This window comes from Osmia lignaria, chromosome 10 (assembly GCF_051020975.1).
Source record: "Osmia lignaria lignaria isolate PbOS001 chromosome 10, iyOsmLign1, whole genome shotgun sequence".
Classification (NCBI taxonomy): domain Eukaryota; kingdom Metazoa; phylum Arthropoda; class Insecta; order Hymenoptera; family Megachilidae; genus Osmia; species Osmia lignaria.
The window spans coordinates 10,418,834-10,437,820 of record NC_135041.1 but is presented as its reverse complement, the minus strand read 5'-3'; the positions used below and the strand labels follow the sequence as shown (position 1 = coordinate 10,437,820).

The 18,987-nt window shown below is 43.0% G+C and overlaps 2 protein-coding genes across 17 annotated transcripts in view; one reads left to right on the top strand and one right to left on the bottom strand.

Moving 5' to 3' along the window:
* rg (A kinase anchor protein rugose) overlaps nucleotides 1-18,987 on the top strand; it is a 236,647-nt gene that overhangs the window by 209,827 nt on the left and 7,833 nt on the right. For all 16 annotated transcript variants that reach the window (XM_076690719.1, XM_076690717.1, XM_076690716.1 and 13 more), the window contains 7 exons: nucleotides 9,636-9,753; nucleotides 11,407-11,509; nucleotides 13,464-13,579; nucleotides 16,970-17,082; nucleotides 17,163-17,303; nucleotides 18,486-18,605; nucleotides 18,740-18,892. In XM_076690719.1, coding sequence (XP_076546834.1) covers nucleotides 9,636-9,753; nucleotides 11,407-11,509; nucleotides 13,464-13,579; nucleotides 16,970-17,082; nucleotides 17,163-17,303; nucleotides 18,486-18,605; nucleotides 18,740-18,892 — 864 coding nt within the window. The remainder of the gene's footprint in view (nucleotides 1-9,635; nucleotides 9,754-11,406; nucleotides 11,510-13,463; nucleotides 13,580-16,969; nucleotides 17,083-17,162; nucleotides 17,304-18,485; nucleotides 18,606-18,739; nucleotides 18,893-18,987) is intronic.
* Nucleotides 154-3,848, bottom strand: LOC117611714 (protein mab-21). The gene has a single exon (XM_034339862.2). It carries the CDS (start codon nucleotides 3,463-3,465, stop codon nucleotides 2,368-2,370), a length of 1,098 nt encoding a protein of 365 aa, XP_034195753.1. The 5' UTR covers nucleotides 3,466-3,848; the 3' UTR covers nucleotides 154-2,367.

Sequence of the window (18,987 nt, the reverse complement as noted above, 5' to 3'; positions counted from 1 at the left end):
CGCGCCACCCGCTCTTCGAACCATACGAAGGCGTGCGGCGGGTCGTGGCGATCACCTTCAACAGGCTCCGCCCCGAACCGTGCGGTTCGACCAATCGCGTGGCTCGCGAGCCGCACAGGCGTGGCCAACCGCGGCAAACCCGACTGGATCGATCCGCGCGACCCGTTCTACCTATACGTTACACGAACATTGAAGGACGAAGGTAGCACGGCGGCTAACCCCAAACGCGAACCCCTCTTACCCCATGAATTATGCAGATTCGACTCGTTTTATTTCCTGTCCGCGGGCACACGGGACTCGGCCATTCCTCCGCAACCCCTTCGAGTAAGCCCCGAAATTTTCGTCATGGTGGAGGCTTCGTGATCCACAGGGATCACGCTTGGGTACCTCCAAACTCGATCCTCCTCCGATTTAAAGCCTCTTTTTCAACTTCGTTCGCCGTTCTTCTTCATTGTCGTTAAACACTCTTGGGTCGATCAAAACATCGAATAAGAAACATGTTCTGCCTGTGTTCTCGACGAAAAGTTGAAGAAACGCAAGTCGAATTCCTGCATGACTAAAGTAAGAAATTTGCGCTTGATATGACGAGAATAAAATGTTAAATTATCAGAGAACTTGTGTTCAGGGGACGTTTTATTTACAGCCATTTTATTGAGGGCCGGACGCGATGGAAAAAGTATAAAAATCTACATTTAACGACGGCAACGATAACTCTACCCATTAAGGCTTGTAAATCGCGAAGGAAGTGCGCGATACGGCGCGCGTAAAGTGTGACTGGACGCTAGCGCGCGCGTTCGCCGTGGAAACGTTTTCCTCTCACTTTGTTTTACGGGGCAATAATAATAACGTAAATTTCCGAACGATCGCGCGGGCCACGCGGTGCCCTGTAGAAACTGAGTGGCACCGGCTAATGAATGTCATTGCGGTGAAAAGATAAGGGCGGAAATTTCAAGGGAGAATTAAGATAAGGGACACGTCCGTGCCCCGTAGGCGTATAGTGGCCATGAAACTCGGTAGCGATGCCCCTGACGAGGCGTTTCAATCTCCTACTAACGCGTGCACAAGTGTTAATATCGTAGATAATAATTATGCTCCAATGATTTTATATTCTTGTCCGACCAGATCGGCCGAATTTAATTGACTTTGAAGAATTTCTTGTTACCGTTCATGACATACAAATTATTTGAATACAGACTATCGCGGAAGAAAGCTGTCGGCAAAGCGACTGACGGAAAATAACATTCCCGGGAAAATTTACGACCTATCACTTGTTTCAATTAAATCTCACACTAAAAATGTGCTATTCAAAATATTGGAGAATTAAATTCCTGGAAAAGAATTGTACATAGGGGGAGAAAGGAAACGTTGGATATTTATGATTCAATTATCATTAAAATTTATATGAGTTATGGTTATTTTACAGATAGGCTAATTGAATGGTGTAAAAATGTATTTAATAAAGGTTTAATTGCATCGGATAGTGACTTCTTGATGTTATAAAGGGTCGTGAATAAGCAACGAGCATTTAGTATGGGATGAGATGCATTTATTAATTATTTACATAGTGTGTTCGAACAGCGATTCGAGTAAAAATAAATATCGTTTAAATAATGTAAAAAAGTATGTACATACAACAATACGTAGTCGGACTACCGTCGATAGCTGGTCGCTGACCGATTATAAACATTAGATTAATTAACGACAACGTATCACACGACGATTCACATGAGCCATTAGATGGGTAAGAGCAGCTAACGAAGTAGTTAATTAACCGTTCATATATTTTAACGCTTAATTACAGGTAACTCGGTGCGTGAACACCGTCTAATTTGCGTTAGTAAGCACGAGATTCCGCTTCAGGCGAAAGCTTTTTAGTTGTATAAAAAACACGTAAGAATATTTTCAAAAGTGCACATCCTTAGTGATTCGGTGGACGCGTCGAATAACGATCTATCCAAATTGCAGAAAATTTAACGTTCTCCATTTTAACGAAACAGTGATCGGCATAAAACTAAAATAAAACCTAGCAACAATTATTTTCGCGAGAAATAAAACATTGATAATACGAGATTGCACTGGAACCAGGCGTTGCACCAATAATGAAAGTCTGATTTTTCAGAAAAAGGAGAACAATCGTATACAATTATGCTTTACGAGGTTCGTTAAACCATTCCCATATCCCGATATGTTGAAGCGTACGCTAAGAAAAGTAACGAGTGAAAGTAGACTTTTCAAATTGGAAAGCGAGGGTAAAAAGCGGGCAAAGAACCGTCGCGATATTCCAAAAATCGTGATTCCTGCGAGTCACCGAATCCTTCGACGCGATACTCTCGCTTCACCTTTCCCTTTCTCTCTAAAGAAATCCCGCTAAAGCTTTTCTAGAGCACGGCTGTTGGTCAACAACTCTCTGGTGAGTCTCCACACTTGTTTCGCGGCATTTTCTAGACCACTCGGTGATTTCCCTTTGAACAGATCCAAATTGGGTAGGAAATAATGGGGACATCTTCGACATTGAAGACAGGATATCAGCTGCAGGAAAATACCGTTAATACGGTCAGCTAAGCATCCTTCGTCCCATTCGGTCTCCAGGGGATGCTTCTCGCATTCGTAGAGTAACAAGGTTTTCATGTGATAGCTGGTCACCGGATTTCCGGGAAGATCGAGGTGTCTGTCCCTCAGAGTTTTCAATATGCTCAAGCATCGTCTGCGACAACCGCCTTGAAGCAGTCTCGTCTCTGCCTCTGTGAAAGACAAGACCCAAGCGTCGCCTTCCATCGCGGATTGTTTACCCTGAAGAGCCACGCTCTCCTTGGATAACAAATCAAATCCTTCCGTTTTGACCTCGGCCACCAGGTTTGGATGTGGCCATGGTATATGTGGAATCGGCCAATGGGCCGCCGATCTGGGCCACACGCCCGAACACTTGAACGCTGGCGTAATTTGCACCACGTATCTCTCCCTGATTCGTAGCTTGACCTCGGTGGTGTCGGCTATCATCTTCACCGAGTCCCTGTATGCGCACTTGTCGCAGGCTTGCGCCACCAGGGTCTGAAATCTCGATCGGATCTTCCTGGCGGACAGGTAACCGGAGGCGGTGATGAATTCGACCCAAAGCGACATGGACCTCTTGCGTCCGTCGCTGAGCTTCAGAACGGCGCAACCCGGCAGGGTGCCGTCGTCGACGAAGTTGAACACTCCCATCTGATTCAGGTAGAGGACCACCTCGAATTCACCTGGCGAGATCACCTCGAGGCCCTCGTAGCGGCCGTTGCACTCGGTCAACGACGAGATAAACCGAGGCTCTTGAACCTCCACCTCCTTAAGCACGTCCTGTACCACCTTGCACACTTCCCTGATGGTCTTTTGTACTTGACCCATACGAGCTTGCACTCGTTCACCGTAGTACTTGTTCATCTGGTAGAGCATCTTCGACTGGGCTGCCATCATGTCCTGCGGCAGCAGCATGTTGCCGCGTCGAACTGTGACCGATAACGATGGTACTTCCTGCTTTCTCTTTGCTCGATCAGTCTCATTCTATCGCGTGAACGAGTGTCAACCCGATCAACGCGCTCTTCCCATCCATGGTCCTCCGGGTTTTGTCTTCGCTTGTCCCGAAAGTCTGATCGATCGATGGTCCCTCGTTAGGATCGGCGATCAGGGAACGACGGCGATTCGCGCGCGAACCAGCGGCGGACACTTTCGAGAAAGCAGTCACGGATGAACGGACACCGGCGTGTACGAACGAGCAATCGTGAACGGCAGGTGTTGTACGTGGAACAAGCGCGACTCTCGAGGTGTTCCGCGCGCGCGACGACAGAGAGAGCACCGATGACCACCGGCTCGTACCGCTGCCCTTGTAGTTGTGTGCCGGCTTCCACGGTCCCGCCTTCCGGAACGACGCGGTCACGTGGAGCGTGCGCGTTCTCGCCACGCCTCCACCTTCCGTTCCTCCTCTCCTGACTCGGCTTTCTCGCCGTTCGGTCGCGGTTATTCGTCGCGCGCTACCATCACCCCCTGCTTCTCACCCCTTCGATCCGCCGAATTTTTCATTCCGTACGCAAGGAAAATTTACGCGGTTCGCATCGCTGTTAAACTGTGGGTTATCGTGTGTAAGCGGAGGCTGGTACTCGATTTGGAATGGACAGGCGTAAAACTTTTGGAAAACAATGCAAAACATCATGGGGTAACAAGTTACGTCGATAGGGGTGGAGATTTATAAACTTTAAATGTTCATATTTTAAGAATGATATGTTAGTTTCACGAATTAACTTTATGGAATTTTAGCCTGGAATCTTTTTTTTTAAAGTTCGTGAAAGAATTTGTTAGGTACACAGTTGGTGTTAATTTCGATGAACAATACAAGGAAAGTAATAATTTTTTCTTTTGAATGTTTCCTTTGTTTTGTTAGAGACATCAACGCGTGACTTATTATCGAGCCATCGATTCTCCTGCGAATGAATTCTTAGGGCGAAAACAAGCCTCTCGAGAACGCATTGTTCGGCTGATGGGGTCGCATGGGGATTCCATGCACGATCGTTCGACTCGATAATTCCATCGCGAGCGTCATTTGAATATTCGACGTTCGAATAAGAAACAGAAACTCGCCGTTAGCGAGCGTGTCGAGACGTTTTCCTCTTTGTTCACGAATGAAAAACAGCCTCCGCAGCTTAGCTAGCGATGGCAGATGTTCACGGCGAAAAATAGCGAGCAATCATCGGGAGATACACCATTTCCGAGCTCCCTTTTATGTCCCGATCGTAAAAACCTGCGGTGCGTACAATACCAGTGCCTGAAAACATCGATAACCCACCAAGATATCCCATACACCGAATGCCCCATAAGATTCCAGAGATTACAACCTCTCTGTGACGATAAACGGCCCTCCTTTTCTTGCTTTAGATCTGTTTAACCCTTTTATTATTTTGAAAAATATTCAATATTTCATTTGATACACGGTTTTTGTGTTCAACTTTGATGAAAAGATTGCTTTCTATTGGTGTTTGCAGAAGTAGATCTTGATTTTCTGCAGATGCAAATATACAATTAAGGTGCAATAGGCATTTATTAAATTAAAAATATTTCAATTTACATAATGATGCGTTCTCAATGGTTACGATTTGAAATAAAACAAGTATAGTAGAGAGTATCTCGTATTATTTGCAGAACACCCTCAACGACGCGCTTCTATTCGTTTCGTTCGCCTCGTTCCCGTATAATTGAATAAAGTCCAGAAATCCAATCTACTTGAAGTTGGAGTAGTAGATCGGTGCCCAGCAGGCTCGCTATGCTCTCACTAATACGACTTGATTCATGAGTCGAGCACGTGCTTCTCTCTCTTCGTCTCTACTCTTCTTCGTTCCTCTCTGTGTCAGTGTTTTCGCGTAAGAGACGAGGGGTCAAACGTTCTGCTACATCAACCCTCGCGTTAATGCACAAACCCGGGGTCTCGTTGTGCCCTAAACGTGCCTTTCATCATCCCATTTCGACTTAATTCGTTTATCATCTGAATTATTTGTACACCCACGAGATGTAGCCGGGGTTCAGTTTCGAAATGACGCCTCTGTGAGACCATCTTTCATTTGGAAAGGCGAAGGGTGAGCGAAGAGGGGTGAGTTTCTCGTTCGACCGGAAGCATCGCGCAAACTATCGACAAAATAAGACGATATTAAATAACTTCTTGAAGGTGTTTTAGTTTAACTTTGTATCTTGGTACGAAATAATTATCAAGTTCTGTATAATTAAAGTTCAACACGTACAGGAAATTAATAAATTATGCAAGGGTATTGCAGTTAATATAGATACGATTAGAAACTACTTACTGATAGCTTATAAATAAACTGCGAATATTTATGCATTTATAGCATATCAAAATATACAAAGTGTATGCAAATTATATGGTGCGTATAGGAAACTCAAATAAATTATTCAGATCCAGAGATCAACTTTAAAAAAATGTCGATGTGCAATTAAAACTCGGTCTGTAAAATATTTTCATGGTTCAGAAAAGTATCAAGGAACGTTTCTACCGCGTTTAAGTTCAGTCGAGTATATCTAATAGGCCGATCAGACCTCCATGTCCGTTGAAAAAGAGCAGTCCTAGGTAAAATAGATTTTGCCAAAACATTCCTCGAGAGCTCGTTTTACACAGCGGCAGGTATAAGAGCAGCTATTGCGTCCTGCTCATTGTGTAATGTTTTCGAGCGAAAAACGACGAGGACCCTCTCAGACAGGCAACCGAGCCGATGAAGACGGCAGATCGAGTCGGCCTTGTAAATCAGCTCGAATGAACATCCTCGTGTAATCCCTGAATAATCCTAGGCTCAGTCGTTGAGCTCTGGCAGCCGGCAAAACTAGACACTGCCACGGTGCAGTACGTATTTCACGGTTTCCTTGTTTAATGACACGAGAAATACGCATCGAATCTTACAATTCGACACGGACGAAGAAAATTCTGCGTCGTATACGATACTAGCCAGAAAAGAAAAATTTATAAACGATTTTCATGAACTCGAAGCAACCATGATGCGACGTTCGATAAGTATTAATTGTTTCTACTGGCGCAGTAGAAATATCCACGCATGGTAAGACATGCGATAATAAGGCTCTTCGAGGATCGTTAAAGACCAATTTACGAACGTTTTAATAGCGTTAAAAATTCTCTTCGTTTTTTTTTTTCTTCTTGTAATTAACGAGAGATTGTTAATAGCATTATCTTTGAGAGTTTTGTTTAATGTACTCTGCACAGTTACTAATTTTTCATTTGTAATTGATATAACAGGAAGTTAGGGTTGGCTGTACCAGTTACGTCTTCGGGAGTTTCTCGTATGCGTTATCTCGTGTGAGGTGTGGCAATAAAGGTATGAGAACACGCACGTGGCACGCATAATTCATTGTCGCTGCGGATCGTCTTGATGGGTCTCGAATGTTTTCGACCCATCGGCCTGCGCGTTCACGAAAGGAGGGTCGATGTAGCGAGCTGGAGACACGATTTTTGAAGCTCGATGCTCTTAGCTTGCTACTGTTACATTTTTACTATGTTATTTTAATTCTCGTTTCCCTGCTTCAAATTTGATTAAATTATATCCATCATCAATTTCTACCTAAACCTGCACAGATAAAATGACCAGCAATATTCTAAATTGAATTTCCATGAAAATATCATGATCGCATCAGCAAGAAATTTTCAGTGGGGTTCGATTCTTCTCCCCAGTGGGTACAAATGATCACGGGTAATTAATGATCGAGCCACTTACAACGTTCGGTATGCCGACTCGGATAAAACAGCAAAGCAATGCTTGCTGTACCAACAAGCTATCGTGATTTCGAGTGGTTCGCACTTAGAAGAAGAATCGAGAGGGTGCTGGTAGACGTCCAGTCGTGCAAAGCGAGCAGGGGGTCTATTATTGTCCGCTGCTTAATCTGTTTGTTGTATACCGCCGGCGGGCTGCTAAGTGGTCCCCATTCTACGGTGCCCTATGGTGTATGTAGAGGCAACCAGCAAGGGGGCCTTGTGAACGCGACACATGTTGTTACATCACGATGCCTATTGTCGTGGTGGAAGCTCAGCGAGGTTCCGCTCGCTCGATCTCGTGGAGATGAACACCGCATGGGGAACACTAATCGTGTACCACTTGACACTCCACCGGTGTTGCAGCTCTTTTTAACCACGCTCCCGTCCAGCAAGCTACACTCTCGACGGTTCATCGAACGTGTAAACATATTAGTCGCGAGAGAATAGTGCCGCTCCCGAGTGACACGTCGGAAACAGGGGTGATTTCGTTGTTTCAACGACTCATTTCTTTTTTGGGGTCCAAATTTTAGAAGTTTTCTGTAGATAAAATACTCGATACATGTTGTATCTACATCGAGATTCATCCGAGTAATGAATTCGATATCACGGTGTGGCTGTTATCAGTTTTAAGCAGTGTTTGCAGAGAGCTTGCGCAATCGCGCCTAGGGGTTGGCTCTGTGCAACCACCCCCCCGACTCCTCTCTCGCAATCTCGCGCATGGAATCGGCTGTAACATTACCGCTGGACATTTTCATAGATAAAATTTACAATAGTTAGCATTTTCAATATTGTATTAATAATTATCTTCATTATTGTATTCGTCGAATTTTCACTATTCTTTGATGACAAAATTAAAAACAATTTCTTCGACAATTTATTAACGCAAACAACACGCGTTTTACTTAATCTTTCGGAGTTGACGCGACATTTATTGTCCCCAGAGGGTCAGAACAGCTTATATGTTCGTAATTAGATTTCGATGTGCGTGCGTTGCACTTCGCCACCCTAATGTCATCTCCTGTGTTTACTTGATTTCCGATGACTTAGGGAGCCCTCGTCGATACTTTCACCCAGTGTTCATGAATTTCTAATATTTCCTTTATTTTTAACATCTCTATTCCTACTTTTCAACGCCGCATCTTACATCTTAATTTTCTTAATTAAGAAAACAATTCTCTTTCATTCTCATTCTATTTCATAATTCATTCTCATCATTCTCATTTACAATTCTTCTAAAGTCTAAAACATTCAAATTAAAGCGACAGTGGATACAGCCAATTAATCAGCCTTGGACTGGGAATCTATCACGCTGCCTTATTCTCGATACCTCTGTCGACATTCCTCTTTACCGAACAAGTCAAAAATCAAAGGTGTGCCCATTATCACCGTCTTCAACCCCTGAGCATCAATTTTGGTGTCTCTCTGTTTCACCCATGCTCGGAGCAACAGATCTAAGCTCCCATTAGCATCGTGAACAAGGAATTCGACGAGTGTCGAAGCAACGACAGATACGATCTCGTCGGCGTTTCCAACGACGAGAGGTTAAACGCGGATCTGCTCGTTCCAGCGGATTATATCGAGGATAATTTCATTTGCCGCGCGTAAGGACATCGCGACGGCGGCCGCTCATTAAAGAGGGAAAAATTGAAAGGCCTGTTAGATGGAGGACGGTAAATTGGGTTCCCCTCTTCCTCTCCCTTTCCTGGATCCTTCTTTGTGTCTTGTCCTTTGCCTCGTCCTTTTTCCTGCCCTCCCTCTTTTCGCCTACGAGTTGTTCACGGACTCGTTCTAGAGCGCAAGTCCGCGAAGTCCTGGGATCGATTCCCGGCTCAGCAGGAGGCTCCTCCTACCATGACGGCCATCTTGCAACCGGCACTGGTCTCACTATATCACATCACACTTCACTGGATCCAGGTTGCATACTTACGGTCAGCCATGCGATCGCACCCTTACCTCGTCCTTCTTCGATGTTCCTCGGACCTTTCCTTGATAGAGGTTCCCTATTGCTTCCGGTTACCTTCGACTCCTTTCATCTGCTTTTTCTATCCTTCGAAACGTTCCGAACACTGGATGATAGAGATTCGATGATTCAAGAGCATACTTTCAGCTGACTTATCAGGATTCTCGATGAGGTGTTTCAGAATCACTCTACAAATTAGATTTTCAAGATTTTCAATGGGGTGTTGAGTACGGAAATGGTATTAAGTAGTATAATCGAAACTCTGACTGGCATTACCTAATTAACACGTTAACTGCCATGGCGATTACCGGTGGCTGGTAATTAAAAAAGAAATTCAGTTTCACGATTCCTTTTAACGATGTCGATTTTCCGTTTTGATTTCAGGTGCTGAAATACTGCGACCATCTGCACGGAAAATGGTACTTCTCGGAGGTGCGAGCGATATTCTCGCGACGGTATTTGCTCCAGAACGTCGCCATCGAGATCTTCCTAGCCAGCAGAAGTAAGTCGTGTGCGATTTGTTTGGTTCGTTTTCAAAGGAACGGCGGCAGGGTCCTTTCCACCGAAAGGAAGGACGCGCATTCCGTTTCTTGCTCGTTCGCCCGTGCCTTTCTGCGTTATTTCACACGGCGTGATCTAATCCGGCAAAATGGAGACGGAATGCTGAGCTCGCCGCGAGGTGTGCTACCCTCTTTGCTTTTTACGCAATAAATATCTACGTCGCGTTACGGTATTTCGTTTTTCTACCGATTTATCGCTCGATTTCAATCTCACCTGTTGTCTTTTGACACGTCGTTCAACGAATGATAAATCATTGTTTCAACGTACTCTTTAACTTGATATTCTATAAAACTTCCCTTGTTAAATCGAACAGAATCAAAGTGCAAAAATGATATTCATCAATTTGTCCAAAGGGCGTAAAACACGGAATATTTTCGTGATGAAAAAAGAAAAAAATAAAATAAAATTTATTTTAATCGTGAACGTATATTGCTGTTCGAATGTTCTTGTGTAGCTGCGTATACCTGTGAGAGGGGCAGCAATCCTGCTGATTATTTCTTCGTTGGCCGCAGATAAATTTCTCGGTGGGTTCTCTGATTCTAATCTGATCCCTCGAGTTTTCGATGATCGCCGTGGAAGCGGCGGAATGTCAACCGCAGCGAGGTACCTTCGTCGTTCATTAAAAAATTACTGGAAACGTTCGTTAATCGAGAGAGACACGACGAGAAGGATCCCGCTTTCCTTGCAATAAATCCTCGAACGAGAAAAAAATACGAGCGAGTCGTCTTACACCGTTGTAACTTTCACGAATTTTTACGAGATGCTTCTTTATCTGTGATTCGGAAGAATTTTACATTCTGAAACGAATACAACGGTAGCAGTTCTTTTTCCGACACTTTACGATGTTGTAAGATACAATGACCGGATAAAGTGATGGAAATATTAAGAAATTTTAAGCCTTCTCTTTTTTTAAAAAGAACTGTTACTTAATTGGTGAATTTTTAAGGATTTTCGGCGTCAGCCTTCGATCGTCTGTCTTTTATTTCCCTTCTTCCTTGATTAAGACCGATTCGTATATTTTGGCCCTGTATTCGGAGTTACATAAATTACTCGTCGGTATTTATGGTAACTGTTTCTGTGCACGCTACCCTTTGAACTCTCGAGGGAGCTTCACCGACGTGGACGATGCTATTAGAGCCATGAAATTAAGTCCCTCCCGTACCCTCATTTCATATTTCCACGTTTAACTACCTTCGAAATCTATTTACCAAGCATGCTTAACATTGAAATTCCTTTCAATGAATCATTTCTCTTAATCGAGCAAAAATACCATGAATTTAATGTGCACATTTATAACAGGATAGAGTATAAATTAACTGAAACAATTGAAATCATCACTCGCGGTTCCTTGTCAGAAAAAAGTCGTCGGTAATAAACTCAGCCATGGATCATTCGACTAATTCAGAGAAGCCAATCGTTCTCGCTAGCTTCCTGAATGATTTCTCATCAGCTAGCAGAGGAACGGGTTAAACTGACGATGCGAGTAAGAAACGCGTCCTTGCCTGTCATTCTTTCCGAATGATTGACACACGCGACCCTTTCGTCGAGATTGGGTTCGCTTATAATCCGCGCTTTAACGCCTTTTTGTCCACAGCCTCGATCCTGTTCGCGTTCCCGGACCAGGCGACGGTGAAAAAGGTGATCAAGGCGCTACCGCGGGTCGGCGTTGGCATCAAATACGGGATCCAGCAGACTAGGTAAGGGCCCCGATCCAGCAACCCTATTACCGACATCTGGATCTACAGATCTGTTGGACGTGGCTCGCCGTGGAAACACGCTCGTCGCATTCCGCTCTTTCTTTGTCCCCTTTTCTTAAAATTCTGCTCGCGATCAGGGACGCATCTAAAGCTTTCTTGCTTCGACCGAACGATTGAACGTATCGAACGATAGAGAGAATTTCATGGGGTCGCGGGGAATGTATTTGATGGATCTGTCGATTTCTGGTTTTTCTTCTCCAAGCGTATCATCGGTCAGAACGTTTTAATTACAAAATCGTTGAAATCCGATGGAATCGATCTTGAAGATCCGCGTCTTTGCGTCAGCGTCGAAGAGAAGGGATCCTTTCTAGATACATACCAATACTCCCGCGTCTCGAGGAGGACAAGCGGCGAGAACAGAGGTTCGCGGGTATCCACGCTTCGATCCATCCATTAAACTGCTCTTATACAAGAGAGTCGGCGAGAAGGATACGCCGGCCATAAATATACGGAGGCTAACTCTCGACGTCTGATCCGAGAGAGATTCCTGACCAACAAAAATAATCCGCCGGTATATAAAACGTGCATCCGCGTCGTGACGCTTCGTACCCACGCTCCTGTCGCGGGAAAAATAAATGCGACTTGCTTTCAAGTTTATCGGAAAACTCGCGGTACGAATAGCCTATCCAGGACGTAGGAAGTTCATAGAGAATTTGATAATTTATTGAAACAAAAATTATATTTCAGGTTTTATGAATGTTTGATATTTATTAAACTTCTTAGAAAACTTGTCTAGCTCCATAATATATAAACGCGAGGAAAATTTTAGTAGTTCTGTGACTTTCACAATTTAATTGATCAGGTAAAACGATTGGTGTTCACCAATTCATGACACGAACGAGAATTCTAGGGCTATTCGTTCAGTGACGCAAGATTAACTTTGATATTAGAAGTTCTAATATAAATTACATAGTTGCAAATATTTTAATTAAGCATGTTATAAAATAATATATTTCACTCTATAAAATAAGTCGAGAAAACGGTCAATTTCGAGGCTTTCGTGGTTCGGTCGATTAATTAAAATGATTGCCAATTACTGATCCGTGACATCAACCTGATTGATACGATCCAATTATTTTTCTTCAGACTTCAACTTTCGTCCAGGCAATGAAATTGCACGAAAATATATGTCTCTTTTCTTTCCCTTAGAATCGCGTGAAAGATTTTCATAGTTCCGTAAGATTTGTTGAAGATACACGTAACCATGGAATTTATATATCCGGCCGTGTTTGCATGCTTCCCTCCTTTAATGTCGTCCACCGTCCATTAAAGTCTCTCGTATAAATCCTAAATCAACGATCTTCGCGTTCATAAAACCGCTCGCTGAACTTTACGGTGCGAACTCAGAGCCCCAACTTTCGTTTTGATATAACAGCTTTCGCGAATCGAGACTAACGTCATTAATTTTGCAAGGAAATTATTTCCTGCTATCTCAAACTCGTATTGCTTTGATATCAAGATCGATACGGACCATTAACGAGAAATTGATTAACAAAGCGAAGACAGAAATGGAATGTAAAAATATGATTGAAGTTCTTATCAAATATCATCTTGCACGGTAGTCTAAGCGTTAAAATATTTCTTCCGATGATTCTGCAAATTAATATCACGTCTTCGTCAATAGTAATTGTATATTTAAACAGTCGATACGTCTTTGACAGCGTAAACTGGTTAGATTGGTATCAATTGCTCATATGTGTCAGGTATCAGTGTTGGAATCATTAATAAGTAATTACACCGGTTTTAAATCTGCCTAGACACTAATCAAAATAATTAACACGTAAATAGATCGTGCATAATTCCCAGTAATTTACCTATCAAGAATTCTTCGTATATCAGAAACCTACGATTATCTTTTTTGTATGAAAAATTAAAAATAGCACCGTTCTTGCAGGAGAGCGTCGATGATGTCGCCTCGTCAATTAATGAGAAGCTCGAACATGACGCAAAAATGGCAGCGAAGAGAAATATCCAACTTTGAGTACCTCATGTTCTTAAACACAATCGCTGGTAAGTATTATATCCATTCTTAAGATTTCTATTGAACAAAATTAAAATTAATTCAAGTACCTCGAATTCTATCAACCTTCTGTCAGCCGTTCTATCGCGATTGGTTAGGGTTTGCCGCAGAAAATCTCTTTCTTACGGTGAGGCTAACAGCAACGGTAATAAAAGGGGGATGATGCTAGGCTAAAAAATCATATCGGCTTACCGGTTGCGGAAAGAAAATGCGACGTCTGCGGACGGGTCGATCGTCTCTCGATTTCGCCGTAGCCTCGAACGAGACGGATCAAGGGAACAAGTCGGTGAAAGAAGGAGATAGAAAAGGGACGAACGTCTATGGCTGCACACGGGCGGATGGAATCTGTCGCGGCGTATTAGGGATGTTCTCAATCAGCTCCGTGTTCCGTTAGCCACCCCATACGAGTAATCCCTAGCTCGTGGGCCCTGGTAATCCTCTCTCGAGGGACTGGTGTTCTCTGCTTCCCCACGTTACCAAGCCGAATGGGAAGCCGCGCCTTTGTTTCTCCTTCGGTTTAATATCGGCCTCCCTTTTGTTGGCTCGCGAGCGAACGTCGCGGGCCAAATCATGAAACTCGAGAACCGAGAACCCTCATCTTTTTTTATCTTTTATGTTTTTTACCGGATCACCGCTGATCAGCCGTTTCGACAAATAGCGAGGGTTAGTTAACGATAGAACAATTCAACTGAAAATACGTGTATTTAAAAAATAAAGAATGAAAGCCCTACGTGTAGAAATCTAATAAATGGTTCAGTTAAATTATGATCGTAAAAAAAAAGATGATCGTGGGAGTTCGGGAATTATGTAAGGATAGAATTTACGACTACCCACGCGGCCTTAATGACGAGGATGATCGCGGACGCGTAATTATTCCTACATCGACGAGAACACCGCGAGATGCTGTAGGGTGGTCGTGTATTTACGAGCGTTATATATTAATTGCGCGAATAAATAGTCCATCGAGGAGGTGCAGGGGGATGAGAGGGGGCGAAGGGCGTGGGTAGCGCAGAGTGCAATTGGGCAAAGCCCGGCGGGAGAACACGTTACGAAAACGAACCGGTCTCGCATCCGGGCTCGTGCATGCGGATCCTCTTCGTTGTTTATTTTCTCGGTTGCATCGGTTTATTAAAAATTAATGACAGTAGGGCCGTTTTAAATACGATGGGCTCCGTGTTCGTCGTGTATGTTCGCGTGGGTGTATCTTTCGTACACCGCCACCGGTATCTCGTCCTTTTCCTTTTTCTACAATCGATAAGAGGAAAGCTTCCTTTAATATAATTGAACTCGTCTGAATAGTATTTTAATAATTGACGCAAGAGGATAAATCGCGGGTCTCGGAATGATATTACGAACAAGAGGATCGTGAATTATTGACTATGGTGTTTCTTCGCCTCGATCGTTACTTTCGCGATCGAACAATAGGTACTTAGGAGAGTATCGTTTATATTTCGCATCGAACGTGATAGGAGTTTCAGACAGGATGCTTACACTTTCAGTTTTTCCATATATTATGCTCGTTAAAATGTTGATTTTTTGTTAAAAATTCATCCCAATAGATTCTAAAAATGTTATTTGCTCTAGAAAATTAAAGAATGAATTGAAGAAAATCGTAGCACTAAAATTACTTAACGAATCACCATGTGTTGCAACTTAGTCGCGAAGTTGTAAGCATCTCCCTGCATTTCCTGTCGATTTTTCTTCCCCAGGATCGCGCCCTTTTAAATCTTGCCGAGTGGCGAGTTAAAAACGAGCCTCTCGTCGCGGCCAGCACTTATTATAACGTTGCACCATGGAAGAGAGGTGGGTTAGGTACAAAAGTAAGGGTGAGTGTTGGGCTGAAGAGAGTTTGCGGAGGTGGAGACACGAGGGACGAGTGTGTCGCGGGCATTCCACTGTCGAGAAACGTTTCGTGAACGCTCACTCACCGGGACGCTACCATTAATAATCACTTTGATGCATAACGCGGCCTTACTATTATTTACGTCCGACCGTCGGTCGTGCAGCATCACGATTTACGACGCATTGTAGCTACGACGGGGCTTGTGCGCCGCCATTTCGCCGCCGAGTCCTTCTTTCCTTTCTTCTCTGTTTTTTGTATTCTCCTTCACGAACGAATCGAATATTCGGTGAATTTTTTTCGGGTCTAGTCTACGGACTTTTCGGCTTCTTTTGATTATTCTTAGTTTTTGAAGCGAGTTTTTAAAATAGCATTAGCAATATCAAACAGAAAATCAATTTTATTTTATTAAAGATAAATTACAATTGGTAAAATCTCAGATTTCAAAACCCTCGTTGTCGCTTAATTTCTTAAGCACTTGATTAAATGAAATTTAAAGTGGTAACAATCAACTCGATAAAGAAGACACTTTGGTTGACGTGCGTGGACGAATCGGGAAACCAAGTAGAACGAAGTAGGACGAATTAAACGGCGCCCGTAAACGACCCGGCGCGAGGGGTACGCTGGCTGACAAACTCGCTGACGGGTTTTAATTAGCGACAGGGGAGGAGATTAGACGAAGTCAGGCTTGCAGCCGTGCTGCCGTCACTAATGCATCTCGGAATGGGATTTCAAGGGGTAGGGGGTGGAAGAGTGAGACCTCCAGAAGTGACAATTTCAGGAACGATTAGCCGTCACGCTCTGAGTTATACGCTTACTAAACGGAACACCTCCCTTTCCACTGCTTTGAACCGCGGCGCGTATTTCGTAAAAATAGAATCGGAAGATGCGAACCACGTTACATTTTCTTTCTTTCTCCTCTCGGCGAGGGTGGCGTTGGAAAGAAAAGTGACCGTGGCTGGGTCGGGAGAAAAAAAAATTAGGCCGGTGATTATACGTATTAAAAGGAAGGAATAAACCACTCGTTTATTTTTGGTACCCAATTCAACCGAGGATACTTGCTCTCCGAGAGTGGGACGAGTGTGTCCCATGCGACTAACTACTCGCTGATACGTGGATGCATCGTAAAACGATATTCGAATAGACTTTCGTCACCATATTCTTGCTCGTCATTATGTTCTTTCGTTGGAAGGGGTCGGGAATGGTTTAAGTATCCAAGCAATATTGTAAGCCAATCAGAGACAATTCGTTCATTATGATGTTAATTGAATTTTTTCATATGCTATGAACATTTGCATATAAAATATTCCTACGTCGAATAGATTAGTATATCTGAACAAAATATATGTTAATTTAAATTCCACTGACTTATTAGTTTCTTCTTGTAAATAATAATATTTATCAGAAAATTAAATTTTTCAACTTTTTTCGTTAGTAAAAATCGAAACTATACGGGGAGTAATAAAGTAAAGGCAAACGGAAGTGATAAATGTGTCATAGCAAAACGAATTGAAGTAATTAAATGTAAATTACCTTTCAGGTCGAACGTATAATGACTTGAACCAATATCCGGTTTTCCCTTGGGTGTTGACAAACTACGAGACGAAGGAGCTGGATCTCAGTTTACCCAGTAATTATCGTGACTTATCAAAGGTAAGTAATAATAGGATACGAGTAAGAATCGTGTATTTTATGATGTGATTATTATTCAATTATTTGACATCTTACAACAGCCTATTGGAGCGTTGAATCCAAGCAGAAGGGCTTACTTCGAGGAACGTTTTCAAAGTTGGGAACACGACAGTATACCACCTTTCCATTATGGCACCCATTACTCCACGGCTGCTTTTGTTTTGAATTGGATGATACGTGTGGTAAGCTCGTGCTATATATTTTCAATGTATTAAGTGGATTAATTTTGAAATTTATCACAAATGATCTCTACTTTTTCACAACTTGAGAACTTATCATTGATACAAAGCAGTAGTAATACCCTTTGATATCAGATTTCTGTCAATTAATATCCACTTAAGTCGATATTTTGTAAATAGAGCTCAATTTCACGATCTATATTGGAGAGGCTGCCGCAAACATCCTCGAAACATCCCAACAAAATCGTTCGTTCTTGGACCGTCTATTTAAGAGACCTGTCCAGTTCGAACCATAAATTTAAGCTACGCATTCAGTAGTGTCTGCAAACTAATTTGGGGGCGTCGGAACGCCCTCGAGTCAACGAAACCCGCCTTCCCGTTAAATATGCACATTTGTTTTCTACTGCATTTTCCTTCCTGTCTCTCCGGGACGACGTTTCGTGGATTCAACGTAAAAATACACCCGTCGCCGGATTGCCGTTGCATTTTTATTACATACGTTAACGATTCTGTTAACACGTAGAATACCGTTGGATACACTAATGATCGGTATCACGAATTCAATGTAATCAAGCAGCTCTTTTCTATAACATTAATAACAAATATAAAATTCAAGTTTGCCCCATACTGAACATGTAAATTCGCCCGAATGATCCACGATCGAACGACGATCATTTTCCACGTTTACACGCGAATAAGCGTCTTTATTGTTTCTCAGCTTCGAGATATCCCGCTGTTCCGGCGACGATATATTGCGTCGTAAAGAATTTATATTGCTGTATAACTGCACCGCTTTTTGTCTCTTCCGCGAGTACCTTTAACGCTTTGGTTACGGTACCGAGAGTTGTCGTGGAGCTGTAAAAAGCCAAACGCGACCGAAACTACCCGTTTCCCTTGGGTCGTTGTAAACGTTTGCCTTGTCGAAAATTTTCTACCTATGCCATGACTGTAAATCAGGATACAACCAGTTCCACGCCTACGCGTGAAATTGACGTCGATCACGGGGGGTCCTTCCGTTAACATTCATCAGCCTGTCAGTGAAACGAATGACTGACATTCGATCAATGAAATTTTAAGTTTGTAAACGTATAACAAAGCGTTTGGGGGCTGTCTTTCGACGCGATGGTGTTAAGATTCTCTGTAATTCATTCTGAAGAGCGTTTATTTATTTATTGTACGTTATAGGAACCCATGACAACGATGTTTCTGGCGCTTCAAGGTGGCAAGTTCGATCACCCTAATCGTTTATTCTCCTCGATCGCGTTATCCTGGAAGAATTGTCAACGGGACACATCCGACGTTAAGGTTCGTTTCGTTTCAACTTCTCAAAGATAGTGTATATTCGTTAAATTATCCCGAGTAGCGGATGTACGCTACTATTGTTACCGTTCAGGAAAGAATTTTCAAGGAAGAACATAAATTGTTCTGCTCGTTAACAGGAGCTTATTCCGGAGTTCTTCTTCCTACCGGAAATGTTGGTGAACAGCAATCGGTATCGCTTGGGTAGACAAGAGGATGGCAGCTCGGTGGGCGATGTTGAATTACCACCTTGGGCGTCATCGCCGGAAGAATTTATACGAATCAATCGAATGGTACGTGTATAATTAAATAGAATAGAAGGAGAAAAAGATAATTTATCGTTATAGTTATTTGCACTGTGGCAGTCGATCTGTGAAATTGTATCTAA